The sequence below is a fragment of the Cnephaeus nilssonii genome (genome assembly GCF_951640355.1).
Source record: "Cnephaeus nilssonii genome assembly, chromosome: 15".
Classification (NCBI taxonomy): Eukaryota; Metazoa; Chordata; class Mammalia; order Chiroptera; family Vespertilionidae; genus Cnephaeus; species Cnephaeus nilssonii.
In genome coordinates, this window is record NC_137086.1 from 11,687,088 (window position 1) to 11,714,686 (window position 27,599).

The window sequence follows — 27,599 nt, forward strand, 5'->3', positions numbered from 1 at the left end:
TCTACCTTTTTAACTGCATCTCCTTCTGTCCCCAACATTTATTCTGGGGTGAACTATTTGTAGTTCTCTTCCTCCTACCAGTCCATTCCTCTTTCCTCTTGACTCTTTAATTTGCTTGATAAGCTTCTCCTTCAAGACCAAACTCAAACTACAAAGCCTTCCCTGACCCAGAAAGCCGCATGCCATTCCTGCATCTGTGGGTTGTAGTGTAACATGTCGCCCTTTAGTTACTTTCTTCACTTGTCTTACTCCAACCCTAGTCTGTGAATTCCTCAAGGGCCCAGACTGGTCTCATTCCTTCTCGTAGGCCCCATGCCTGGCTCAGTGCCTGGAACACACACTCCAAAAAAATGAGTGAGTGTGTGTTAAAGTCTCTTAAATTCTTTAGTAATAATTTTTCTATTCTACCCTACCTTAATAGAGTGATAATTTTCAAAAGAAAAATTTCAAAGATCTGAAGAGATTCTGATTAACCACAGAATAGTAAATGAATATTTAAAACATTCCACTTAGTTAAGGCATTATATTTAAATGTTTTCCCATTCTTTCTTTTTCTTCATTACAGTGTTGTAGGAAGATTTAGAAAGACGGTGAGGTTTACTCACGAGCCTCCTTGGACAGAGGATAGGATCTGGATTCTAAAGAGGAGGGCTGGGATGTCGAGATAAAGAACACAAGCCTATGTAAAATCTGTGTACCATTTCAAAGTTTTACTAAAAGACGCGAGGTGTTCTCCACCTTGCAGGTAGTCACCTTCCAATCCACCTGTCGTGCTGCAGGAGACACAGTGGCCTTGATGACAAACTCCTGACTTCCCTCCTCAGCATCTTCATGACCTGGACTCCATAACTCTCTGCAGGTCTAGCTTGTGTCCTTATCCTCCAGCAAGTGACTCAGTGTCTCTTCGTTTGTTCTTGCACAATCTAATGATCATTTCTCCGTCTCAGGTCTGGTAACTTCATTAAACAGAGTAGGTAACCTCCTCCTTGAGACTGGTCCCTCCCTGGGCTCCTGAGCCACCACTGCCTCTCCTATCTCCTCTCCTGATCGCATTCCCTAACATTCCTCTAAGATTTCATCATTGGTTTCATGCTCATTTTTAAAAATAAAAGTGATAATAAACATGTTTCCCATGTCCCAACTTTTCTATTTTCTCTTCACTGCTTTCTGACATTCTGTTACCTTTAAAGGCCCAAATTAGGTGCCACTTCCCCAGAAGCCATCTAACTACTGAGCCCCACTCATCCTTTATATTCTCCTGGAGCACTGGTAAGCCACATGTACTTTCACCATTCAGTACCTCATATAGTCTGGTCTGTGGGGTCTCTTGTTTTATGAATTACTCTTCTTTCTTCAACCAAACAAAGGCTCTTTAAGGACAAGACCCATGCCTTAAAATGGTCCCGTGTCCTCGTGGTGCCTCATGGCGTGGTTAGCACATTGTGTCGGTGGTCGATAAACACTTGCTGATGGCGATGAAAGGAATGTTGCAATTCAGAGAGAGAAATATAAAGAAAACCTTTGAAATGTCCTTTCCCTTCTTGTAATGCTCAAGGGCCTAAATCAGAGCGAGTTATGTACTGGAGCTGTGCAAAATCGAATCACTCTTCCTAGCACAGTGTGATGGTCCGGAAAGAGTGTAGGGCTTGGGTTCCGAGGTCTGGGTTCATGCTCTGGCCTGCCAGTGGTTGATCTTGAGCTTGAACAAGTCTCTTAATTCCAGAGCCTTCACTTCCTCATATTCAAAACTGAGGTAACAGCTAAGGCTTTCTGGAGACAAATGCTGTAATCCACAAGAGTGGCATTGGTGGTGGGGATTTCAGGCACCATGTAGACCAGGAGAGAAGCTGTTTGAAGTTAGGCCAGCCTTCTGGGACCCCTCCCATGCACGCCCCCACTGCAGGGCGGGTAGAGTCCTGGGAGTGTTCAGAAGGACGTGCATTCTGTGTGAGAGAGGACAGAGAATCTAACACTGAACATGGTCATGCTTGTTCTGGACATCGTCATAATAGACTTGCTGGTGGAAAGGCTAAGGGATTGTATGAGCAGTCTGTCTAAAAGGCAAGGAAATAAAGTGAGGATTCTAAGAGGAATTGGCTGTGAGTGGGAGGCGTTATGAGAGCAGAGAGGGGCTGAGCCTGGGTCAAGGAAAAGTAGGCTGAGCAGCACTGAATCCAGGTGCTTCGGAGGAGGGGTGAACATACCACTTTGCGTGATGACAGCTGTAAGCCAGACAGTCTGAAGGAGCGTCATTCTAAAGGAAAAAGAAAGTGGCATGTGCCCTCAGAGAAGCAAGCGTGCTTTGGAAGCGTGAAGGGTCCTTAAGCAAACAGCAGACTCATTAGGACTATAGAAACGAATGTTCTCTCCCAACACGGCACGGCCTTGTTCCCTCTCCATCCTCAGGCTAGCCGCAGATGGGCCAGCAGCCACCCCCCAGAGCAGGCGCGGGAGAGGGCCTCCCCCACCCTGTGGGGGTGCACAGAGCTGGACTGAGAGGCAGTCCTGACCGGGGAGTCCTCCCAGCAGGTTAACAAGTTCTGTCCTCAGAACCATCCTAAAGTCCTGCTCTGAGGAACCTGGCAGCACCTTGCACTTTTTCTCTTACTTGCCTCAGAGGAAGAGCTGTTTAAATCTCTCGCTGAGCATCCAGAGGCTTCGAGCTGCATCTGGATGTGTGGCCAGAGAGTGCAGCTAGCATTCCGCTCTCCTCCCTTCTCCTCAGGGCCACAAACAGGAAATGAGGTCAGACAGCCATCCTTTCCGAGCCCACCTGTCACCTGAAACCCCACACTGTGCTTTAACCTCTCCCATCCATTCATCCATTCATTCATTCAACAAATATTTACTGAGCAGCTGTTGTGTACAGGGCCTTGAGCCAGCGCTAGTTAAAGAAAGAAATGGGCTGCATAACTCCAAAGTGTTGGCTCTGTCTTTGCAGCCACACCCAAAAGCCAAGCCTGTCCTTACTCTCTCCCTGCTCAGGACCCCAGCGAGGTCTGTGGGGAGGATGTTCAGGGTGCTGGGAAGAATGTGAGTCACATAAGCGAGTCATTCTCTGCCTGCTGTACAGATTGCTCAGTCCCCAAAGTCAGGGTGATGTTGAACCTCTGGGTCCCATAGACAGGGTCCCTCATTAACCTCCCAACATCCCCGTGCTCAGTAGTTATCATCGCTCTGATTCTCAGACCTGAAAACTGAGGCTTGGAGATATCAAACCACTTGCTCAAAGTCTCTCAGGCCGTGAGCGGCAGAGCCTGCAGCCAGCCAAGCCACCTCTTCTGCCATGACACCTTGCTCACCACGGGCACGGCATCCAGGAGGCTGCTGCTGGTCGCCTGGGATTGGTGGACGGCTCCCATTCTGGAGTCTGTTGACTTAGGTCGATGTTTGAGGAACTTGAAGATCTCCAGCGGAGAACCTTTAGGAAGAAAGGCTGACCGGCCTCTCTGCCCACCTGGATGGACCCCACTGAGATGGGTTAATTTTAGCGAGTGATGAATTCTGTTCACTCCCCTCCTGCGTTTCCGTTAACGCTGTGAGTTATGGAGACAGAGCAGTCTGGCCAGAACTCCCCACAGGACTCCTTCCCTGGACAGCAGCTACAAGGGGTATGGCAGCAACATCCAAACCAGCTTGGAGAAAGCCTCGTTAGGAGTTCAGATCATCGTTCAGCAGGTCACGTCCGGGATTCCAGCGGCTGGGGCCTCAGTGGGATTCAGGGTCTTAAGGAAGAGCTACATGACCTGAAAGTGTTCTGAGAACAGAACCCTGGAGAAGCTCCAGTCCTCGTCTGAACCTACACCGTCCAGCTCCCTGTCCTGATGTGCTGCGTGGGCACATACTGGTCCCTGCCAGCCCGGACTGCTCCACCTGCCCCATCTCTCCCTTTGACTAATTCAGCTCTGAGAGGCCGAGCCTCCCTATGAGTCAGAAGGTGATTGGCTGGGTCTGCCAGGGCTTTGTGACCCGCTAGCCAGGCTCCCCCAGTCCCTCAGCACCCTTCATCCCTGCCCGCACATATTGCCTCCATGTAACCCCAGAATAACCTTGATGTGTGATCCAAGGGGGCAAGGGAGAGCAATTTTGCAGATTTTCCAAACAGGTGACTTTAGCTCCCCTGGGCCTGGACGGAGGGGTAGCCCAGTGACCATGGGCATAGCCCCATGTCAGGAGCAGGAAACGTTTGGCAGGCTCCGCAGAGTTCTCTCTCCTCTGATCCCACAGCACCTGTTCCAGTTTTCCTGGCCGGTAGGATGGCATCTACAAAGTAGAATCTAAGAGAAATCTGGAGGTGGGCGGGGGGGGGGGGGGAGGCGGGGGCGGGGTATCATGGTCACAGGCCAACCTTCGGGAAGCCCAGGTGGCTCTTTCCAGGCCGACGGGGCAGAGAAAAGCACAGTTGTAGCCCCTCCTGGACTGGCGTCTTGGACACCCGAAGCTGATCTGCATTGGCACCTGCTTCTCAAACAAGTGCCTTGATCTCTCGCTGCCTGCCCCCGCAATGCAGATCACACTTACCAGATACTCACTGTGTGCCAGGCTCTGCTCAGTGCTTTGTATACATGGCTCAGTTAATCCTCATATCAGCTCTATGAGGCGGGGACTGTTACTGTTCCCATTTTATAGATGAGGAAACTGAGGCCCAAAGCCAAACAACTAGGATTGGGTAGAGCCAGGATTGAAACTCAAGTGGTCTGACTGGAGACCCAGTATTCTTTAAGCAGCACCCTTTAGAGCCTGCTGACGGCACGCCCAGCACCCAGTGCAGGAGGGAAAGACCTGGTGTGTCTTTCATCGCCATGCTGGGCAGAGCGTAGAGGCCTGGGAGCTGCAGAGTGGTCCTCTAGGGACCAGAGAATTAAAGAAGACTGTGGGGCCCTGAATTATCTTCAAGACATATTTGTGGAAGACAGATTTCCACTGAAGACTGAAAAACAAAAAGCCAAAATTAGACTTGGTCTGGTGACAAGGTTCTTAAATATTACATGTGAAATTTCAGAGTTATGCAGACTTAGTTACGCTTTAGGAATATAAAAACCTAGATCTAAGTGCAGTCCTACGTATCTGGGAAGGAACTGGATGGTCTCTCAAAACTCTTCCGGTCATGGCATGTTGAGATTTGGTCAAGATGACCATTTGCAAGGCCTCAGGCAGAATGCCCGTCCGCTCCACCCCTCCTGGTGAGAGCTATAACAGCCTTTCTGTCAGTCAGTGCGCCGTGACCCTGGCTTAGGAAATGATTTAGCAAAACCACCAGATTAAACCTTGACCTTTCTGTCCATGACTGCACACCTGGTCCCAGGAGTCAAGACGCTGCAGAGCAGGCTTTTCCCAAGGTCACATCCTCAGTCTAATCCTGAATGGGGTTTTCAAGGCCCTAGAGCCGTGGTTCTCAACCTTTCTGATGCCGCGACCCTTTACTACAGTTCCTCATGTTGTGGTGACCCCCACCCATAAAATTATTTTCGTTGCTACTTCATAACTGTAATTTTGCTACTGTTATGAATCGTAATGTAAATATCTGTGTTTTCCGATGGTCTTAGGCGACCCTGCTAGCGGTTTTCAACCTGTGGGTCGTGATGTGCCAAAGAATGTGGTAGAAACATGGGGCTGGGGTGGAAGACCCCACTATTTAGCCCTTGGAACAGAGCCCGCCCACTCTGGGCAGTTGCCTGCTGTTATCGCAGCGAAAGTGAAGCAGCCCTTGGTAAGGAGTATGTTAACTTCAGAGTTTTCTCAGACTATGTCTCCACTCTAATTGGAGGCAACTGCCCACTTAGGGCCAAATGCTTGAGCAAGTGCTTTATATACCTCTGCCCCGGGAAGCTGGTCTGGCTTGAGTCTAGGCCTGAGTCAGCCCCGAATAAAAAAGTTGGACCTGTGGATGAGTTTAACATGTGACTTTGAGGAATAGGGAAGTTGGGTTAGTTTAGCCCCGAATCTTAGAGCAGACCCAATCCTAAGCCACTCCAGTTGGTCCAGCCCTTCTTAGAGCTGGCCAGGAATAAGCACTCCACTCACCCCCTGCCCTGGCACTACCAGCTTTTGACCCAGACAGGCTCCTCCGTGGGGAACCAGATCAAATTTAGGGGCCCTCCTTTTCTAAATGAAGCTAGGGAGAGGGGGGTTGGGGGATAAGGAAACATTTAAACGAGTCTTTGCTCAGGACCTGGGTGCCACCTGCTGGCCATAATTTAGTTGTATTTACAGGGCCAGATCTGTAAGATTTGCAGAGGGAAATTAAGAGGGCATCCGGCCCTCCCTGTCATGTGAGGGGTAAGGGAACTGCTTTCTTAGTGACCTTTGAACAAGTGTGACAGAGATCCTTGCTGAGACCCCTGGTGCCTTGGAGGAGTTCTTCTGAGCCAAAATGTGAGCCAAAATGGACCCAGCCAGGGAGGGGGGGCATCACTTGAAGACCCTGAGGCAGTCCTGAGTGGAGACAAGGGTGCTGAACCTAGTATCGGGTGAGGACTGTGGTTCTAATCCCTGGTCTGCTTGGGCCCAGTATCACCTGCAGTGTTTTTTAAAATTACATGTATGTAATATATGTGTATGTATATACTTGTATAAATATATATGATGTACTATATATTCTACATGGTGTATTATATTATACTAGAGGCCCGGTGCATGAATTCGTGCACCAGTGGGGTCCCTTGTCCTGGCCTGTGGGATTGGGCCGAAACTGGCTCTCCAACATTCCCCTAGGGGTCCCAGATTGTGAGAGGGCGCAGGCCAGGCCAAGGGACCCCACCAGTGCACAATCCGGGCTGGGGAGGGACACAGCAGGTTGGCCAGCCGGGGAGGGACCTCGGGAGGGCTCCAGGGTATGTCCAGCCTGTCTCGCTCAGTCCTGATCGGCCGGACCCCAGCAGCAAGCTAACCTGCCAGTTGGAGCATCTGCCCCCTGGTGGTCAGTGCACGTCATAGCAAGCGGTTGAGCGGCCTTAGCATATCATTAGCATATTACGCTTTGATTGGTTGAGCGGCCGACTGGTCAACCGGACACTTAGCATATTAGGCTTTTATTATATAGGGTAGTGTGTTATATAGAGTTATATACATAACATATGGTCTATTATGTATGATAGAATAGTTACATATAATGTGTATAGTTATTCACATATACACGCACACGCATGACTTGGGCTTCACTCCAGCCTATTGGAAAGCCTCTGCAAGAGAAGCTCAGGTCCTCTCCCAGGTCAAAGCCTCGGGAGTGCGTGGCTGCATGTCATTCCCTTCTGGCTGCAGACCAGACTTGATAAAGCAGCAGAATAGGTCTGGATAGGGAAGAGGGCTGGGTGCATTCTTCCTTCAGAGACACTTTGCACATTAAGCCTAGGGAAATAGTCTTCATTCCAGAACTACGCACTGTCCCAATTCTGAGTGCATAGTCCTTCGGTCTCTCTTCTGTTTCTCCATTTCTGATAAAGTCTAGTTACAAGAAATATTTCCCTCTTCCCTTCACAGTGCATGTCAGTGATAACAGCTGGCACTTGGCCTTTGCTGGGAGATTGGGGGAGGGGCTCCCACCGGCTGGCCAGAGCGGGCGCCTCTGCTCTGCTCAGCTCCAACATAGGTTCGGTGCAGGGAGCACAGGCCCAGGATCGCTACAGGAGGCCAGAAGTCCCAAACTGTTTGTGTGACGCATCCCAACTTTATATTGGGCACTAATTCAAAAATGTTTCCAACACTGTGAGTGCTAGAGTGCAAGTCTGCCAGGCAAATTTGGCCACTTGGTGTCTCCTCTGTGACTGCTGACTGCAAGGGCTTTAAGCTGGAGAGTGATGTGGCCAGGGCTGCGCTTAGACAGGTTGTGACTGCAGTAGTGTCAGGGGGGCCTGGGGAGGCCGGAGGCTGGAAGGCCTTCAGGAGGCTTCTGCTGGCCTTGGCCAGAGAATGTCCACATAAACCCAGGTGGCGGGAGAGATGGAGAAGAGCAGGGCCATTGGAAGGCAGAGGTGCAGGACTTGATTAGGTATGAGGATGAGGGGGAGTGGGCTATCTAGGATGACCCCACAGGTTTCTAGCCCGGTGACTGGGTGACTGGTGGTGACATTCACGGGGATAATGAATACAGGAGCAGAAGCATGTCTTTTTTAAAAAATATATATATATTGATTGATTGATTTCAGAAAGGAAGGGAGAGGGAGAGAGAGATAGAAACATCAATGATGAGAGAGAATCATTGATCGGCTGCCTCCTGCACGCCCCCTACTGGGGATCGAGCCCGCAACCGGAGCATATGCCTTTGACTGGAATCGAACCCGGGACCCTTCAGTCCACAGGCTGACACTCTACCCACTGAGCAAAACCAGCTAGGGCCAGAAGCATGTCTTAAGGTTCTGGACAAGCAGAATAGGTGCCCCTGGGTCAGCCAGCAGACCACACGCCACAGGCCCCACAGGAATATGGGATCTGAAGTCAGGCAAAGGTTAGCTGGCTTTCTAAAACACAAATCTGCCCAGGATAGTGTCTGCTTAAACACCTTCCCATTGTCTAAACAGAAGGTCAGGCTCCTCCTCCCAGCAAACAAAGTTCTTCGTGATCCCTGCCAGCCACGCTGGGCCCTGCTCAACACAAGCCTGCTCTCCAGCTCCGCTGAGCAGCTGGGAGCCCGGAGTGAGCGTGCCTTTGCTCCTGCTGGTCCTTGGATGCAGTGCCCTCTCCATCCCTCTGTATGTTTGGAAAACTCCTACTCCTTTCCACTCCGCACCTCCGCTTGGACACCTTTGCTGGCCCTGCCTGCAGAAGCGGTCCCTCCCTCTTTGTGCCATCCCTGAACTTGGTATGTGCCCTAATGTGTGCGGATTTGCCTGTCCGTAAACTCCCGGAAGGAGAACTTTGTTGCACCAGTTCTCAGCACACCTCTAGCACATAGGAGATGCTCATTCGATGTTTAAAGAATGAAGAGGTCCCCTCTCCAGGAGGGAAAATGCAAGGCTGTCTGGAGGGATACCTCTCACTTCCCCAGGGATCATCCCGCTCCTGCTCTCCTTACAGCTAAAGAACGAACGAGTCCCCGGTGCTGACCTTGCCTCTCTCCTTTCTTTGCAGCTGGGGTATGGCCGTCAATGTGTACTCCACATCCGTGACCAGTGAGAACCTGAGTCGCCATGATATGCTTGCGTGGGTCAATGACTCCCTGCACCTCAACTATACCAAGATAGAACAGCTCTGTTCAGGTACGGGGCTGGGGACGGGGGAAGTGGGCCCTGCTGGAGGGAAGGCGGGAGGCAAAACAGACACAGCAGAGACTGTAACTTGCAATTAGGGTTAAGGAGGAGAGCTGCAGAGCCCTGACTAGTCAGTATTTGGATGGGGAAGAGCAGGGGGGGCACAGGCAAGGGCTGCAGGAGGGGTGGGCAGTGGGAACAGGCAGTGAAGCCAGAGGCTGACAGCAGGAGGTCCAGCCTCGCCACTCTGCGTCCAAACCTCAGCTCTTCTTGTAGTGCAACCCTGGGCAAGTCACACCTCTCTAGGCCTCAGTTTCCCCGTCTGTAAAATGGAGGTAATGTCACCTATCTCACTAGGATCACTGTTAAGTTAGTTTACATAATGTAGTGTTTGCTGTGGTGCTGGCACACAATTGCATCAATAAGTAGTAATTGCTCTTATTCTTGGAACGCTGGGGGATTCTGGCGGCGTCTGTCCTGCGAGTAGGACTGGCCACGCCCCAGAACAAGGAGAGAAATGAGGAGCTGGGTAGTTTGGGGAGCAGGCCGGCAGAGGGGCTGGCTGAAGGGAGAGCAAGCAGACTAGGCAGGGGAGCGGTCTGGACCCCACGGTCAGCCCTGCTTCTCCTCAGGGGCAGCCTACTGCCAGTTCATGGACATGCTCTTCCCCGGCTGCGTGCACTTGAGGAAGGTGAAGTTCCAGGCCAAGCTAGAGCACGAGTACATCCAAAACTTCAAGGTGCTGCAAGCAGCTTTTAAGAAGATGGGTGTTGACAAAGTAGGTGCCTGTGCTCCCGGGGGCCCCGAGGAGCTGTGTGACCTTGGGGAAGAAGCCGCCCACCAGCAGGGCCAAGGGCCATTCCCTCTGCGCCTCTCTCCACCCCTCTACTCTCCGAGGGAATGTCCCCCCAGCTCAAGGCACAGTGGAAAACCCCACATTCTTCACATCCCATCCTCATGACCTTCCTGTCCCTTCCTCCTCTCTGGACCATATCCATCCATTGAGGCTTGGTACTCCTATTCATTCCTTCCCCAGGGCCCAAGAAAAGGCTCTTGCTCACTCGACTGCCTCGATGGCCCCAGGCCCCTGGTTCCAGCAGCCCCCACCCCACATGGAGGCAGCAGCACCGCGGCACTCCCCCCCCCCACACACACACACACAGTTTCTCCTGTGCCTGGAGGAAGGCTGTCTCTGGATCCCAGGCCGGCCAGCCGGGCCTGCAGCCCACCCTGTGTCCTGGCACCATGGGGGGGCAGGTGGAGGAGCTGGAGGGGCTGGCTCTCCTGAGAGCAGTGGCCCTCCCAGATGAAGGCAGCCCTCCATGCAGGTGGCTAAAGTTCTCTGCTTATGTGGTCTGTTTCAGATAATTCCTGTAGAGAAATTAGTGAAAGGAAAATTCCAAGATAATTTTGAGTTTATTCAGTGGTTTAAGAAATTCTTTGACGCAAACTATGATGGAAAGGAATACAACCCTCTGCTGGCGCGGCAGGGCCAGGACGTAGCGCCACCTCCTAACCCAGGTGATCAGATCTTCAACAAATCCAAGAAACTCATTGGCACAGCAGGTAACACGCTGGGGGAGGGAGTGCGTGGGGCCGGGCCAGCCAGGAGTGCCTCCTGGGCCACCGCCCGGCCCTGCCAGCCTCGAGGAGACTGTTATCACGGAGTTCAGATGACGCCGCCTGCTGCCCCTTAGACCGGGGAGTCACAGCAGGGGGGAGAAGGCTCCAAAGTTGGCCCCAAAAGGAGAGCCACTGCACCAGCCAAGGGGGCAGCTGGCGGGGGAGGCCCAGGCCCTTCCTCCCGTAGCAGAGCTAACGGGTTTGCCTCGAGATGGCGGGCAGCACGTGCATGGTTCCTCCGTCCAGGTCCATCCGGGCCAGGGGCCTGGTGCCAGCGCTACCCATCCTTCTGCCCCTGCCCACTGGACGCCCGGGGACGGGACTTTGCCAAGCTTGGTCACATCTCCCCCCATTCCAAAGGCCCATAGTCCTAAGTCCTCAAGAGACAGCCTCCGGAAACGAGGCTTTGTCTGGGTCCTAGAGGAGAAGGGAAGGAAGCATAGGGCCTTCGGGGACGGGAGGGGAGGGAGAGGAAGGCAGAGGAGGGCCCCAGCCCGCATCTGAACCCGTCATAGCAGAGCCCTCCTGTTTGCGCTGCTGCCCCGCCTGGGCCTGGCCCACTCACCTGCTTGCTTTGCATTAGAAGCAGCGGCTCTGCCTAGGGAGCTGCCCCAGCTAGAGCACGAGAGCCACAGCATGCTTGTCCCCAGGCAGGCAGCCGGGAGGGCAGGGCAGGTTTCTTTTCTGTCCTCCAGTCCCGAGACGCTGCGGTCGCCCATATGGAGAGTGGCTTTGGGCTGCCAGGAGAAGTAGATCGAGACCCTGCCCCAGCTGCTTTCCCCGGGCTTCAGCTGTCAGCACAAGAGGCACCAACCCTCCCAGCCCCACTTCCCCCGTTCCCTATCCCCGTTTCCCTCCTGTCTCCCGCCGCCAGCTCTCCTACTCCCCACACCTCACCTTCTTCAGTTCCCTGTAGTCCCTGCTCTCCCAGGCTTGCAAAGGGCTGCCCAGCTGCTGTGGTGTCACGTGTGGCCGTGGCTTGAGGCCTAGATGTAGAGGCCGCCGAGTGGGAGAGGAGAGGAGGGCAGAGTACCTGCCTTTAGCAGGGGCCTGCTGCACACTCGTCACACCAGGCCGTCTCCTGCCACCTGAGCCACGGGCTCACATGGCCCCTCCGATTCTCCTCCTCTGCGCAGTTCCACAGAGGACATCCCCCACAGGCCCCAAAAACATGCAGACCTCCGGCCGACCGAGCAACGTGGCCCCACCCTGCATCCTCCGGAAGAATCCCCCATCGGCCCGAAATGGTGGCCATGAGACTGATGCCCAGATCCTTGAACTCAACCAGCAGGTGAGTGGGGTTGGGGGGGAGCTGCCTCAGCAGCCAGGCCCGCGGGTGTCAGGGTGAAGGGGAGTCTGAGGCGGGACCTCTGGCGTGAACACCACCTTCGCCCACACAGCTGTTGGATTTGAAGCTGACAGTGGACGGGCTGGAGAAGGAGCGTGACTTCTACTTCAGCAAACTCCGAGACATCGAGCTCATCTGCCAGGAACACGAAAGCGAGAACAGCCCTGTCATCTCGGGCATCATCGGCATTCTCTATGCCACCGAGGTGAGCTCTGCCTTCACCGCGAATGTCCCAGGCCCGCTGGGCCCTCCCCCATCCCGCCTGCCCTAAGACGGGAGGAGCCAGGACCCGAAGGAACCTTGGAGAACATGGACGGTGCGGACAGCGAGCTGCAGTCACAAGCCCCAGGTCACAGAGCGTTAGCAGGGAAAGGAGGACTAGAACCCTTGCTCCCAAGCTACCTATACAATCCACACTTCCGCCCGCCTGCCTGGCTCACCCTGCCCTCTCCCTTCCCCCCTCCAGGAAGGCTTTGCACCCCCTGAGGACGATGAGATTGAGGAACACCAACAAGAAGACCAGGACGAGTACTGAGGGCGGCTCCAGCCCTGGCTGACTGCACGCCCCCACCCCACGCCCACCCCACATTATAATCCTTTCCTTAGAGCGTCGGCCGGGTGCTTGGTGTCAGTGCCGCAGCATTGGGGAGTCAGGCGAGGGGGCTGGAGGGGACGGGGCAGATGGGCAGGCAGAGGCCCCGCACTGGCCAGTGGGTAGGACCCCTGCCCACTCCCCACCCCTATTTATTTCCGTTGTCTCTGCTGTTTCGGCCAACACTTCCCAGGGTGCTGCGCCCCCCGCCCCCGCCAGCCGCCTGCTCCCCTGACAGCCAGCAGCTGTATATTTGACAAAGTCATTGGTATATTTTTACTTACTGGATTTTCCTTGCACTTTACCTGTTCTTTCCCCAGGGCTCACAGCACGGGCTCCAGGGCAGTGTGCCTGGCTTGGCTCCCCTTCCCCATTGCCGAGCCATGGCAGGACTCACCATTCTTATTTATTTTGTCTTTTGACTCCCCAGGAGTTGAGGGGAAGGCTGATGTCAGGAGAGGGAAGAGAGGGACTAAGGAGAGGGTGCCTTAGGCCTCGGTGGTCAGGGAGAGGGAGGGGAGCATGCGAGGGATGAAAATGACCTCCTGGCACCAGACTCACCCACCCTGGGCCCCTTCCCCCCAGCCCCAAAGCCCAACACTGCCCCGAGGCCCCCAGCCACTCCCTCCGCAGCCTGTTCATACCACACAGACTCTGCCCTGACCCTCCTGTACGTCTGCCTCCCATCCACCCACCTCCCCCACCCCTGCCTCCTTGGGCCACCCAGCCTGTGTATGTGTTCACTTTTATTTAAATAAACTTGTGTGGTAAAAGTCCATGCCATGTCTCCCTCAACTGAGCTACAGCCTGGGTCTCAAAGCTTGGCTCTCCCTGAGCGCTCCCCTCCCAGAGCCATGGCCTGAGCACAGCACCACGGTGGCCTTCCCTCATGTCTGCACACCACCGCCCAGCTCTGACCCAGCCCCCATCTCCCAACACTGATGCCAGGGCTCTAAGACATAGATGCCTACCCCCAATCCCTGAGGAAGAACAAGGTTTGGAGCCATGGTGGTGAGGATAGGCAGCCCAGTAAAGGGGCGGGGTGGGGATAGTGGGGAAACAGGATGGCCTGGCCAAGGGGCCGGTTAGACTTCATGTTGTCCCCCACCCTTTGTCAAGGCTCACGCACCTCAGATCAGTGATCCAGCCGGGAACAAGGGCTCATCTGACAGAAAGCTGAGGGCGTTACAAAGAGTAAGCAACTCTGAGCACTGAAGTCCCGAGGACAGCAGTGCGCATGTGGTTCCTTCTGTAGAACAAGGTCTCATGGGAACCACGATCAAGAAGCTTTCACATCATCCACACAGCCCTGCCTGCCTGGTGTGTGTCCCAGCAAAGGGCCATACCAACCAATGTCCTGGAAGTCCAACAAGCGCTACCAGGCCCATTCAAATGAAGCCTTGCCGTCATGGAGACCAGCACCTTCATTTACCGATGAGGGGACCAAGGCCCACATGGGACATGACTTACTCAAGGTGGTAAAAACCTGGACTAGAATTCACACCTCCAGATTCATGGTTGAGTACTCATCCCCAAAGACCACGGAGGTATTGCCCCCAGAATGTTCCTCTAGGTTCAGGCTAGTCCCGGGAGCTGTTTCCTCACCATCCTGAGAGTGACTGAGATACAGCTGGGCTGTTTCTTCTGTGGCCCTGCTCCATGACCCTTCTTCCAGGGGACCCCCATTTCTCTAATGGCTCCAGATAGAAGCCTGAGATAAGCAACTCTTTCCTGCTCATTCCTCGTGCACTTCTCCTCCTCCTTTTGACTCCCACCCCACATACAGACATTTCTGGCTTTATTTTATCTCTTTTTCTCCTCTAACAAGTTCATTGCCTGCTTTTATTGATCTTTTTTAAAAATATATTTTTATTGATTTCAGAGAGGAAGGGAGAGGGAGAGAGAGATAGAAACATCAATGATGAGAAAGAACCTTGATTGGCTGCGTCCTGCATGCCCCACACTGGGGATCAAGCCCACAACCCAGGCATGTGCCCTGACTGGGAATGGAACCGTGACCTCCTGGTTCATAGGACAACGCTCAACCACTGAGCCATTGAGTCTGGGCTGCTTTTATTGATCTTTGTGATTTTTTAATCCCTTGCCTCATTTTAAAAGGCCTTTCCTCCTTTATAGTCTCCCAAGTAGATACTATAAAAGGATACAGTAGTTGTTCTGCGTTGTCCAATGTTCATCTTCAGGCCCAGACCTCACCCTGCTGATAAAGTAGGTGTGGTAGGCAGAATAATGCCTCCCCGCAAAGATGTCCACATAATTCCCAGAACCTGCCAATGTGTTAGGTTGCATAGCAAAGGGGAATTAAGGTTGTAGATAGAATTAAGTTGCTAATCAGTTGACCCGAAAATAAGGAGAGAATCCTGGGTTATCCAGGTTTGAATCTCATCCTCAAACGTAGGAATGTATACAAAACAGCACATTTCCTTAATTGTGATAAATTACTTTCATTTCACCTTCTCTTGTCCTCCCCTGCCGGGAAGCGTCAAGCTTTGTGGTCTCACATTGTATTACAAGCAAGGTAGGAGGCCCGCAGGGATAGTGAATGTCTGAGCGGTAACCTGTCGGAGAGGTTGCTCAGGTCTGCGGGTTTTGATCCCTTCTCTGCCACATCTGGGACTTGGGACTGACTGCAGCCGGAGCCAGAGCGCTGCTTTTCCACAGTCTGCGAGAGGAAACCCGGCCTGGCTGTTCCAGAGCCCCAGACTTTTCTCTGCCTCCTATCAAAAGAACTCTCCCCTCTCCGCCCTCCAAAAAGTGCCTCTTCCCTCAAGCTCCATCCTCTTCCCTGTTCCTGCACAGTAGATTTTTACAGCCCATTAAACTCAAAGTTTAATCACCAGCAACAGAACACAAACCCTTTCCTAGAGCGAAGGAAGCGTTGAATCTGCCAACTCTCCGGGAGGTGAAGAGAACTATTTCCATGCCATCCTCCTAGCACTGCGAGAAAGAAAACCCGCATCAGTTAAATTAGCAAGTCACCTGATGCAGCGACCCTCACACGGGAGGTGCTCCGTGACAGGTCGCTAAACATAATAGCCTCCGTCTCGACCTCTTTGGAAGTTGGTTGCTGCGAAGGAGCCCAGACGTCCCCCGCGCGCCACGCCCCCCTCCCCTCCCCCGACTCGCTAGCAAGTCCTGGCACAACCGAAAGACTACAAGTCCCAGGATGCCTTGGGGCGGCGTCACGCGCCGCGAGGCTCTGCAAAGAGACGTGGCAGAGCGCGGCGCGTGCACACCAACCGGAAAGCCCGGGGAGGTGGCCGACAGCGGCGGGAGGGTGGGAGCGATGGCGGCGATCACGGCGGGTGCGGGGCGCTGGGAGGTGGTGAAGAAGGGGCGGCGGCCGGGGGGCACCGGCGGCGGGCGAGGTGGCGGAGCGGACCGCCGGACCCTCGGGGAGGCGAACGGAGTGTGGAAATACGACCTGACCCGTGAGTACCCACCCGGCCCGCCGCCGCCCGGACCCGAGCTTGCCCCTCCCGGGGCTACCGAGCAGCTGACCTCCCCGGGCTCCTCCAGGCGCGAGCCGTCCTGCCGATCGGCGCCTCCGGTTCGGCGAGCGCTACCCTTGCCTTGTCCCTTGAGCCTCACACCTGGTAGACAGCGTGAGGGAGGTGGCTGTCCTGGCTTCGCAGAGGAGTAAACTGAGGCCCAGTGGAGTTCGATGCCTTGCCCAGAGTCACCTGTCAGAGGGGACAAGGATTCCGGTCTGGACGCCAGGCTCACCGCACACACCCGACCAGCTGTTGCCGGGCCCTCGCCTGGCCTCTCTGGGCAGGTGTCCGAGAGCTGGGGAGAGGCATGCTTGTTCATTATGTAAGGTGCCCCCCCTAAGGAGCCAGCAGGTGGGGTGAGGGGAGGGCGGACAGGAGGCCCGGCCGCGGGAGCAGTGTCCACCGCTCGCTAGACACCCGCCAAGCCTTACTCTCTGTGGCGCCTGTTCCCTCAAACCTCCCAGAGGCGTGGAGAACGCTTGCCACTTGTTGATTAGGGAGTTGTCACATCTGAACCAAGAGGAACTGGGGTAGAACCAAGATGGAAAAAATCCTGGCCTCCCAGACTCCTACTCTCTCACCAAAGAAGCCAGCCCTCTGCCCCCCACCCCTCCACTAGTTCCCGCATCCTCTCTGCCCCCCACCCCTCCACTAGTTCCCGCATCCTCCGATTTAGTGGCAAACGCCTCATCTCTGCGAAACCCGTGCTGTGGGGACTGCAAGGAGCAGCCGGTAGGCTCAGGCTGGCCGGCCTGCTCCCTCAGCAGGACAGACAGCAGGGAGGGGCTTTGAGGCAGCTCCTCCCTGGAGGTGAATTAGGTGCCAGGTGGGAGAAGGGACCCCTGTTCCCGTGAGGCCCTCCTGACCCGAGGGTGACCCCTCTTTCTCTGCCTATCGCCACCTCAGCTCCCATCCAGACGACAAGCACCCTTTATGAGCGGGGCTTTGAGAAAATCATGAAGAAGCAGAATAAGGAGCAGGTTCCACCCCCCGCCGCGGAGCCTAAGAAACCCTCCCACAAAAAGCAGACCAAGAAGGTGGCGACCCTCACCAACCAAAACCAGAAGCAGGGCCGCTTCCGCAGCCTGGAGGAGGCACTGAGAGCGGTGAGTGCGCCTTGCCTTGAGGTGGGGGGAGAGCGCGGACCTGAGTGTGGAGAAGACGAAGAGGGGCAGGAGGACGAGGACGGGCAGCTGATAGCTGATGGGACACTGTTGGCAGAGAGGAGGCATTCGGGGAAGGATGGAACCCCAAGGGGTAGAATGTTTGCTCTCAGGATAAGAAGGAAATGAGAAGCTCGGAGGGAGACATGGGTTAGTGAGAAGAGAGCCCTGAAGCCCAGAGATAGGAGGGAGAGGTGAGAGAAACTGCTTGTGTCCTCGCCCCTGGGAGCGTCTTGCCTTTTGGTTTTCCCCTTGGACATGTGGAGGGCCTAAGAGTGCTGGTCCTGGGGGTCAGCAGTTCCAGTTGTCCTAAACTTTCTAACGATCTGGGTGCAGGAAACTTGTGGCACTCCACATCCTTATGTCCAAAAGCAGAAACCCTTTGCTCCTCCTCCCGCAACTGACCATGTGGGGCCTGTGTCCCTGGCAGCTGGACGTGGCAGCTCTGCAGAAGGAACTGGACAAGAGCCAGAGCGTGTTTTCCGGGAACCCATCCGTGTGGTTGAAGGACCTGGCCAGCTATCTCAACTACAAGCTCCAAGCCCCTCTGAGTGAGCCCACACTAAGCCAGCATACTCACGGTGAGTTCTCTCAACTCCCTCAAGCTCAGACAAGTTCAAGAAAGTTCTGAAATGGCTGTGTGTAAGCACATTACTTAGTAGCAGACTGCAGTGCTCCCCGCTGCCCTGATTTGCATGGGTGGAGCTGTTCTCAGACCGTCGTGGTGTGAACGTTTCTGGGCCTTATTGGGGTCGGGAGGGTGCCGCCTGTGTGCTCAGCTGGCAGAGGCTTCCGGTCCCAGCACTCATGTGGAGGCCTATCGCCCAGATTACCCCTACAGCCTGGTGAGCCGCGAGCTGCGTGGGATCATCCGAGGGCTGCTGGCAAAGGCGGCGGGGTCCCTGGAGCTCTTTTTTGACCACTGTCTGTTCACCATGCTGCAAGAGCTGGACAAGACGCCAGGTGAGGGGGACCGTGAGGGGGAGCCAGCCCCATCTTGGGGGCCTGTTTCCTTTTTTCTTGCTTCAGAAGTGGCTGGGTTGTTTCCAGTAGAGAAACATGCTAATGCTGACACTTTGGGAAAGGGAGGAGGAAGTTAGGACTTGTTGGCCTGAGTTCTGGGCTTACAGCTGCCAGCAGGGAGATTTCAGGTTTCAGATGTCTGTTCCCATGTGTGGGTCTAAGAGCATGTCTCTCTACAGGGGAGTCGCTCCATGGCTACCGTATCTGTATCCAGGCCATTCTGCAAGACAAGCCCAAGATTGCCACCATGAACCTGGGCAAGGTGAGCTCAGGGTGGTGGTAGGAACACCAGGAGGCTAGGACTGGGGCGGTCGGGCAGAATCTACCCTGTTGGATCCAGTCAAGGGCTAGCAGAAGACCCTGTAAGACCAGTCATGATAGCTGACACTGTTAGCACTTACTGTGTGTCTGCTTTTTAGATATTTATACACACACACACACACACACACACACACACATACATGAGGCAAGTACTGCGGTTACTCTCATTTTATAGATGAGAAGGTTGAGCCACAGAGGGGTTCAGTAACTTTCCTAGAGTCAGTCAACTAGTAAGTGGCAAGTATGGGTGAAGGCCACAGGCTGGTGCCAGAGCCCACGCTCTGAGTCCCTACACCACACTACCATGGTGCTCCACTGCCCCAGTTGACAGCTCTTCCTGCCTCATTTTGGGGGTGCTCCTGATGCTTTGCCCTATCCCAGCCTGCCTCTCTTACTTGGCTCCTCAGTTCCTGGAACTGCTGAGGTCCCACCAGAATCGACCAGCAAAGTGTCTGACCATCATGTGGGCCCTGGGTCAAGCAGGTTTCACCAACCTCACCGAGGGGCTGAAAGGTAACAAGGCAGTGGGGAGGAGGGGGTGGGCTTGGAGCCAGGAAACTTCTCTTTAATGTCCCACTGGGTCTGAGCCTGAGGCTTCCCCCTGACCTTTGTCTCCACAGTGTGGCTGGGGATCATGCTGCCAGTGCTGGGCATTAAATCCTTGTCCCCCTTCGCCATTGCATACCTGGATAGGCTGCTCCTGTGAGTAAAGGGGAGATGGGAAGGGGAGGGCCCAGGAGTCTCCAAGTAGCTATTTCAGTAAAATGAGATGCTGGGATACTGGTCTCCATAGAGACCAGGACCAGCTCCTCCCAGCTCGGAATGTGATGGTGAAGAAGGAAGGGGAGGGAGCCATTAAGGGGTGAGGTGTGGGGTAGAGTCTATGCCCTTTTTCCCAGCTGTTAGTCTTAGCTGGGATGACGGCCTAGTTGATGGTCCCAACAAGCCTTTCTTCCCTCCACAGGATGCACCCCAACCTCACCAAGGGCTTTGGCATGATTGGCCCCAAGGACCTCTTTCCACTTTTGGACTTTGCCTATATGCCCAACAACTCCCTGACACCCAGGTAGGGCCACCCTGGGACATACCTGCTGTGAAGGATCCCAGCAGGGGGTCAGAAGCAGGCAATATATTCCTGTTCCTTCTTCAGCCACCCTAAATCTAAGATTCTCAACCTGCAAGTTCAAGGGTTCAGTAAACGCCCTGAAATTTTATGGACCCTTGAGTGTGATTGTCATGTGGGCATTTTCCTGGGGAGGGGATCTGTGACTTGCAGCAGATTTCCCAAGGAGTCTCTGAATCTAAAAAAGATCCAGAGCCGTTACAAGGTTCTTAGACTCCCATCCTCGGGTGGGGTGTGGACTCTGAGGCAGGCAAAAGGGACACAATGCACAGCTCCCTTTAGAGCCTGTGCCTGGCTCTCCTCCCCACCCCCACCCCCACCCCCACCCCAGCCTGCAGGAGCAGCTGTGTCAGCTCTACCCCCGATTGAAGGTGCTGGCATTTGGGGCAAAGCCGGAATCCACCCTGCACACCTACTTCCCCTCCTTCCTGTCCAGAGCCACCCCTGACTGCCCTCCTAAGATGAGGAAAGAGGTGAGGAGATGGTGGGAGGCTCCTTTTTCCCTTCCAGGGGTCAGCTGCAGGGGTCCCTGTCTGCACACCAAGGCCCTGTCTTCACGGACCCGTTTCCTGGATGTCCCTTAGCTCACTCCTGACAGCCTCCTGCCCCACTCTGTCATGTTCTGCCCTCAGAAGAACAGCTGGAAGGACAGCACGTTCAGGTCTGGCTGGTCTCTGATGTCTTCCCCCTCGCAGATGAGTGATCTTTGAGGTCAAGGTCTAGCTCAGGACCCCAGCCTCCCCCTTTACGGCCTCTGAGATTTCTGGGGTCTGGCACGATTTGTCCGCCCTTTAGGGTGGATGTGTTGCCTGCCTGGTCTCACTTAGGAGAAGGGGATTACTTCTCCGCTCTCTCCCCTCCACCAGCCCCATGCCCCAGCGGTCTCTCTCCTGTCTCCTGTGCAGCTCCTGAGCAGCCTGACCGAATGCCTGACGGTGGACCCCCTCAGTGCCAGTGTCTGGAGGCAGCTGTACCCCAAGCACCTGTCACAATCCAGGCAGGTGGGGGAGGGGGCTGTCACCTACCTCTGATCCACACAGAAGAGCCTTAGTTCGTGCCCCCAGCTTGTCCCTGTCCTAGAAGCAGAAGGGGATCACTGTTACTGTTTTGGGGCTCATGCCTCCAAGTTGAGTGGGAACATTGCCTGTGGCTCTTAGGAAGCAGTTCCTGTGCTGGTGGGGTGCAGTCTTCAGCCAGAGGCAGCCAGGGGCCTAATGGAGGAGGGGAGGGCCAAGTGGGCCCCCTGATTGGAAGGGGGTGTGTTTTCCCCACAGCCTGCTGCTGGAGCATTTGCTCAGGTCCTGGGAGCGGATTCCCAAGAAGGTGAGGAGCTGGAAGGACATGGCAGGCTGAGCCTCGTCTGGGTTCTGGGTTCGTACCCCCAGCCACTGTCCCCCTTCCCTGAGAAGGCGCTCTGCTAGTACATTTGACCTGGAAAGTGAAGCATGGTGGAGGGTTCCCTCACGGGCCAAAGCTTATGCTCTCAACCCAGATGTTTCTTACCCTATAGGCACAGAAGTCTTTGCAAGAAACCATTGAATCCTTCAAGCTTACCAACCAGGAGCTGCTGAGGAAAGGCAGCTGTAATAACCAGGATGTCGTCACCTGTGACACAGCCTGCAAGGTGCCAGCACCGGCCCTCCCCAACCCACACGCTGTTCTGCATCCCTGTCTCGGCACACCCTGGTTGGGCCTGTATCACATTCCTGCCCCACCTGTCCCTGGAGCCCCCACTACCTCGGGTATGGTGAGGGCTTGCCCCTCTCCTCGGAAGGTCTGGCTTGAGGTCTGCCTTAGGAGGCAAGACCACCCCTCTCCCTTCTGACCACAGCTCCTACCCCCTTTCCTCCTAGGGTCTGTTGCAGCAGGCTCGGGGTTTCCGGCTGCCCTGGACACGGCTGCTCCTGTTGGTGCTGATCTTTGCCATAGGTTTCCTGTGCCACGACTTCCGGTCACACAGCTCTTTCCAGGGTAAGCAGGGATTGGCGGGCAAGGCAGGTGGCATGGGGGTGGGCCATAGAGCTACCTGTAGCACCCCTGTCCCCAGCACACAGCTCTGCCCTGATGCTGCAAAACAAACACTTTTCAGACAGATTTTTGTGTCCACAACTGTGACATTACCACTTCAGATTGGGCCAGTGCTTTGCAGAGTAGAAGTGCTTGCGTGTTCATGGTCTCCTTTAAGTAGGTGTTATCTCCTTTATGATTTTTTAGTACATTGCGTCTCAGAAAGATTTATCAGTTAGTGTAAGATCACAGCTGGTCAGCAGAAGCCCTGTGAACACACGAAGGTCGACCCCATCCCTCACTGGGCCTGCTCGGGAGCCTGTAGTGTCTGTCTGCCCACTCCCTGCCCCCCACCTCCCAGCTCACCAGAGACCCCCCTTTACTCAGACTCCCTTTCTGGCCGGTTGCTTCAGTCATCTGGCTTCTTGCCTGCTGGCCAAAAAGCATGTGCCAAGATCTACTCCTACAGCCTGCAAGGCTACAGGTGAGCGCCTCGCAGGGCGGGGGGGGGAAATGGACTGGGTGTTCAGGGTGGTGATGGCATTGACAGTCAGTGGAAGGAAGTGTGGTTTTCCTTTTCCAAGGCCTCCCTTCCCCAACTGTGGGGAGCCGAGCTGCCTGAGGAAACTCAGCCCCCCCCGCCCCCCCCCTCTCTCCTGTCATCTGCAGCTGGCTGGAGGAGATGCTGCCGGCCTGGGGCTCTCACCTGCTGACTGTGGTGAGGCCCAGCTTGCAGCTCGCCTGGACCCACATCAATGCCACAGTCAGCTTCCTTTCTGCCCACGGTGCCTCCCACCTTGTCTGTTTGGGTGACAGCCTCGCCAGCCTCTCCCAGAGGGTAAGCCAGAGACGGGCTGGTCTCCCCAGCAGCTGAGTTCTTGGGAAGGTGCAGCCCCACATGGACTGGGTCCTCAGGGCCAGGATGCATTCGGGGGCACCCTAACCCCATTCATTCTCCGTGCTCCAGATCCAGCTCCCTGAGGTCCTGAACCAGCTGCTCCATTCTCTGAGGGAGCTGCTCCTGCTGCTGTACCACAGCGTGCTGTTGCCAGTGTGGCACCTGCTGCTTGAGGCCCTGGCCCAGGCCCAGCAGCACTGCCACCAGGTGTGCAGGTGAGACCCTCAGCCAGGGCTCCAGCAGGAACCCCAGTGGCCCCCACGCCCTTTTTCCAGGAACAAGGCTTCTCTGTTCAGTCTCTCTGCCCCGCCCCTTGCTCCTCCCTTGGCCACTGTGGTGGGCGGTTGTGGGTCTGAGTTGCAGCCTTGTGGCTGACGCAACTGCACACCACTACTTCCCAAGTCCCACACATGTTCTGCTTTCCTCCCAGAGGTCCGGTGACCTGGGACTGCGTGAAGACACAGCTCAGCGAGGCTGCCCACTGGACCTGGCTCTGCCTACAGGACAGCACGGTGGCTTTCCTGGACTGGGCACTTGCTATGATATCCCAGCAATAGGCACTGCCTCCTTGGCCACTGGTCTCTGTCTGAGACGGGCCATCTGAGACTGCGGCAGGCAGTTCTGCATGGGGTCTTTTTTACTTGGTGCCTGAGTTCTGTCTTCTAGGCAAGTGGCCGGTTGTCTCTTCCCCAATTTTTGGTGATGACTGAGCCCAGGGTATCTCAGCGTCCTACCCACGATCCCACTGAGCACTTCTCTGGCCCTATTGCACATAGCTCCCAGCATCTGCCCTTGGGCGGTAGCCTCTCCAGCCTCCTCTCTTGTCTCCTGCCTTTATCTCACTCCTGAAGCCCCAAACACCTCATCCCCAAAGGTGGGTCTCCAGTGAGTGGCTTCTGCATTCTTCGATGAATGATTTCGCTCCCATACTTCAACCGCAGCAGGAAAAGGAGAGGGACTTCCAGGAGACTGGCACCCCAGTGGGGAAGAGCAGCTTCACTTCCGCCCACAGCCTGCACATGAGAGGGCCGCGTGGAGAAACCTCTCCCCTCAAATGCCCAGCGTGGGTCCTTCCGGGCCCCTCACTGCCCCCTCCATCGCGATCCTTTCTCCTCCCCATTCCCTTCAGTGTGGAGGGCCTCTGCCTCCAAGTTCAGCTTCTCGCTGTCGCCTACCCCTCCATCTGTCTGGGGAGCAGAGTCCAGTTAGTTGTGTGCCTCGGGCCCAGGGAACCTTCCAGCAGCCTGTTGGGACAGGATTCAGTAGATGCTCCTAAATATGCCTACAGGTGGAATAAAGGACACAGATTTGATTTCTAGCTTTCCTCTCTGCCTCCTCATATAGGCATTCCCATAGCTTGAACAGGATAAACTGTAGGCACCTGCATATTCCCCATGGCCCCTGCCCGCCTAAAGCTTGTAGCTGCTGGTGGTAATTGAACTTCTGGTTAAGGAAAGCCCACACCCATCCTAAACTTCGGCCTATTGAGGGTTCTGACCTCTTCTTGCTCCCCTAGTCTCACTTGTCACTGTGATTCATGTCCCAGTTGTGATTTGCCTTGACAGCTTAAGTGATTTATGCTTGGAAACGCAGGAAAGAGTCTCCTAGGGGAATTCTTGGCCAGCAGTCAGGTGTCTTCTTCCTTGCCAGGACCTTAATTTATTAATTGGTTTGTTTTCTAAGGCAGCGAGTGAACGATTTAGAACTCTTAAGAGACAGGATCAAGGGTTTATCACCAAAGTCCCTTTTAATTTTTGACTTGAGACTACCATAACTGCATTAGTTCTCACCTCGAGTTTCTTGGATGTTTCAAAACCCGCAGTAGGAGAGGTGCACTGCCCACTCACATTTTTGTTTCCTTGTTAGAATGTTACCTCTTGGGAGTTAAGTAGCCCACGCTGGGCAGAACCCAGCTCTCCTAGTGGCAGCCATGGCCATTTTTTCACAGAAATTGGAAACCCTGCCTGGCAAAGAGCAATGGTCTAGGACTGCTGGACTGGATTGCCTACGGGTCCCAAAACGTGTCCCATTTCCTCAATTCTTCCTCACCAATCAAACAAATGGGTTCAATTCTTAGGAATAGTGAAGCTTTGGAACTGGCCTGTATTCGTGGCAAGTAGAAGGGGCTGGTGTGATCCTACATTGGCAACAGCAAAGGACAAAGGGATGATGACACTGTCCTACAATGACCTCGAGTCCAGCCAAGGCTGCTGGGCTGAGTTCTTGCGATCCAGCAACTCCAAGAATGCTACTTACAAGTGCTTCGTTGGCTTCTGTGTGTACTACGCCGGGTTCATTTCATTTCTGATGTAATCTTGGGGTGCAACATTTCCCTTCAACTTAGGTTAACTGAGGTATCCACAGCCTCTCACAAGGACACTAACACCTGAATTGGCTTTGATAGATGTTGGTTGACCCAATATTGGAATTGCCCAAAATTCTTCCTGTGCCAAGGGAGTAGTCCAGCGTTTCACCTGCTGTCCATTAATGCTAAACCAGATACCCAGATGTCTCATTTTTGCAGAACTGTCAACAAACTAATCCAAAAATGTGAGTGGGCAGTGCACCTCTCCTACTGCGTGTTTTGAAACATCCAAGAAACTCGAGGTGAGAACTAATGCAGTTATGGTAGGCTATCAGTGAGCTGAACCAGTGTGGACTGGTGGAGCAAGCACATTGGTGCTGACGGATGGGCGGGGACTGTTGGTATTATTAGAACAGAATCTGACAACTCAGTCACATGTAGACATTGTAACTACTTCTCACACACAGCTGGAGTTCTATAGATAACGTGCCATAAAGCTGAAGGGCAGTTTAAATATGGTTATCTCTTACTAACTTCAGTTATTACAAATTGTGTTGACTTGCAATTTACATCACAAGACTCACTTGAAACACGTTTTTCTAAGCTTAAACTATGTTTCCACATTCCTCTGGTTATTTGTACCCAGTCTACAGCTTTAGAGCAGGCCAACTTGATGGACCTGCCCAACTTACTATGGATAGATGATCTTGCCAGGCAGATAACTCCAGGCAGATAACGCTGGTCTCACGCCTGCTGGCCCATTCTCAAATGCCACCACCCTGAGGTGAAGTGTTTCCCACAGAGAGGGACGTGCCTTCCCTGCCCTATTCCAGAATGACCCAGTTGTCAGTGACACTGAAATTTCAACGGTTGGATGACCGCAGCATTTTAATGCTGTCTTATCTCCTGAGTTTGAATTTAAGTGAACACTTCAAGTGATCTAACTTTTTAAAAATTTTCTTCATGTTTCTGCTCCCAAAAGGACTTGAGGGGATAAAGGACTTTGCTTTCCATTTTACTGAGTATTTTTCATTGCCCCACACTTGAGATAGAAGAAATTTGAGGGGACAGGGAAAATTCCATTGTTCAGGGTATAAGTGAATATTTATTGAATATTGGATATTCTGCCTATGAATAAAATAATTGAATTCAGACACATTTTTGCATATGCCTTGGTATATATTTTTTAATGTGTTAGCATGCCAGTTATTAAATTTTTAATGGACTTTATTTTTAGAGCAGTTTTACATTCACATTAAAGTTGAGCAAAAAATACATAGCCCTTGCCTGTACACTTGCACAGCCTCTCCCACTGTTAACGCCAGTGAACCTACCATGACACATCACTGTCATCCCAAGTTTGTAGTTTCATTAGTCGTAGTTTGAATTATTTCAGTCTTTTTAAGTTTGTTGAGATTGCCTAACGTGAGCTATCCCGGAGAATGTTCTGTGTGTGCGTGAGAAGAATGTGTTCTGATGCTGTTGGGTGGTATGTCCTGTGTCTGTAAGGTCGAGTTGCTGTGTTGATCAAGGCCTCCATTTCCTTATTGAGCATATCATAAACACATCCTAATGTTAAACACTTACAAATCAAGGAAGCGCTAAACAATAATAAAAAGATGGACAAAAGACATAATTCATAAAATAAATGCAAATGAACCATAGACTTGAAAAAAGTCATTTCATTGGTTAAAAGTGCAAATTTAAAATGAGATACACTTTACTTCTGTATATCACATTGACGAATTATTTTTAATGATAATAGACTCAATAAATGCTATGGTAGAAAGTGGTATAATGTTTCTGGGAAGTAATTTGGTAATATTTATCAAAAGGTTTAAAACTTTCATGCTATTTTACCAAGTAGTTACACTCCTAAAAATATATTCTGGCTTTTTGCATAATTCTGAAAGAGTTATTTATCAAAATCATGTGAGGTTCCAAACTAAGTAAAGATAATAAAAGATTAACAAGTATATACATTCTGGAGAGTAAAAAAAGTAAGCGGAAACATGGACAAAGATTTATATTCCAGAACATTTATTGTAGCAGTATTAATAATAAAAATTTGGATATAAACTGTGTCTGACAAGAAGATGAATATTTAAATAAATTGTGGTAAAACCAAAGGTTGGGAAATGGCTTTTCAAATGATTCCAAAGCATCTATAATAATACGATAAAATGTTTTTAATTAATTGAGCTTAATTTATTGAAATATTGCCTATAATAAAAAACACGGAAAATAAGTGTTGACAAGAATGTGGAGAAATTGAGACCCTCCTACATTGCTGGTGGGAATGTAAAGTGGTTCAGACACTATGGGAACAGTTTGACAATTCTTCAAAGAGTTAAACATATAGTTACCATAAAACCCAGAATTCCACTCCTGAGTATATAACCAAGAGAAATGAAAGTATATATTCACACAAATTTCTTCACGAATGTTTATAAAACCATTATTCATAAAAGCCAAAAGGTGGAAATAGTCCAAATGTCC

General features: G+C 53.0%; 2 protein-coding genes across 3 annotated transcripts in view; both read left to right on the top strand.

The window, feature by feature from the left end:
- The window catches only part of MAPRE3 (microtubule associated protein RP/EB family member 3), a 41,367-nt gene extending 27,539 nt beyond the window's left edge, over window positions 1-13,828 (top strand). Inside the window, exons 2-7 of one of the 2 annotated variants that reach the window (XM_079792272.1) lie at window positions 9,067-9,194; window positions 9,818-9,963; window positions 10,550-10,706; window positions 11,945-12,099; window positions 12,209-12,361; window positions 12,623-13,827. In XM_079792272.1, coding sequence (XP_079648398.1) covers window positions 9,074-9,194; window positions 9,818-9,963; window positions 10,550-10,706; window positions 11,945-12,099; window positions 12,209-12,361; window positions 12,623-12,691 — 801 coding nt within the window. In that variant the 5' untranslated portion in view covers window positions 9,067-9,073 and the 3' untranslated portion in view covers window positions 12,692-13,827. Of the gene's footprint in view, window positions 1-9,066; window positions 9,195-9,817; window positions 9,964-10,549; window positions 10,752-11,944; window positions 12,100-12,208; window positions 12,362-12,622 lie in introns of both variants that reach the window. The other variant, XM_079792273.1, reaches the window with a different exon arrangement.
- Window positions 13,829-16,001: 2,173 nt separating this feature from the next.
- TMEM214 (transmembrane protein 214) lies at window positions 16,002-26,757 on the top strand. The gene is made up of 17 exons (XM_079792619.1): window positions 16,002-16,197; window positions 17,167-17,366; window positions 17,854-18,004; window positions 18,252-18,386; window positions 18,626-18,708; window positions 19,175-19,280; window positions 19,388-19,469; window positions 19,732-19,833; window positions 20,222-20,363; window positions 20,796-20,887; window positions 21,165-21,213; window positions 21,401-21,514; window positions 21,744-21,861; window positions 22,285-22,381; window positions 22,567-22,735; window positions 22,865-23,010; window positions 23,226-26,757. Exons 1-17 carry the CDS (start codon window positions 16,053-16,055, stop codon window positions 23,350-23,352), a joined length of 2,058 nt encoding a protein of 685 aa, XP_079648745.1. The 5' UTR covers window positions 16,002-16,052; the 3' UTR covers window positions 23,353-26,757.
- Window positions 26,758-27,599: the final 842 nt, after the last annotated feature.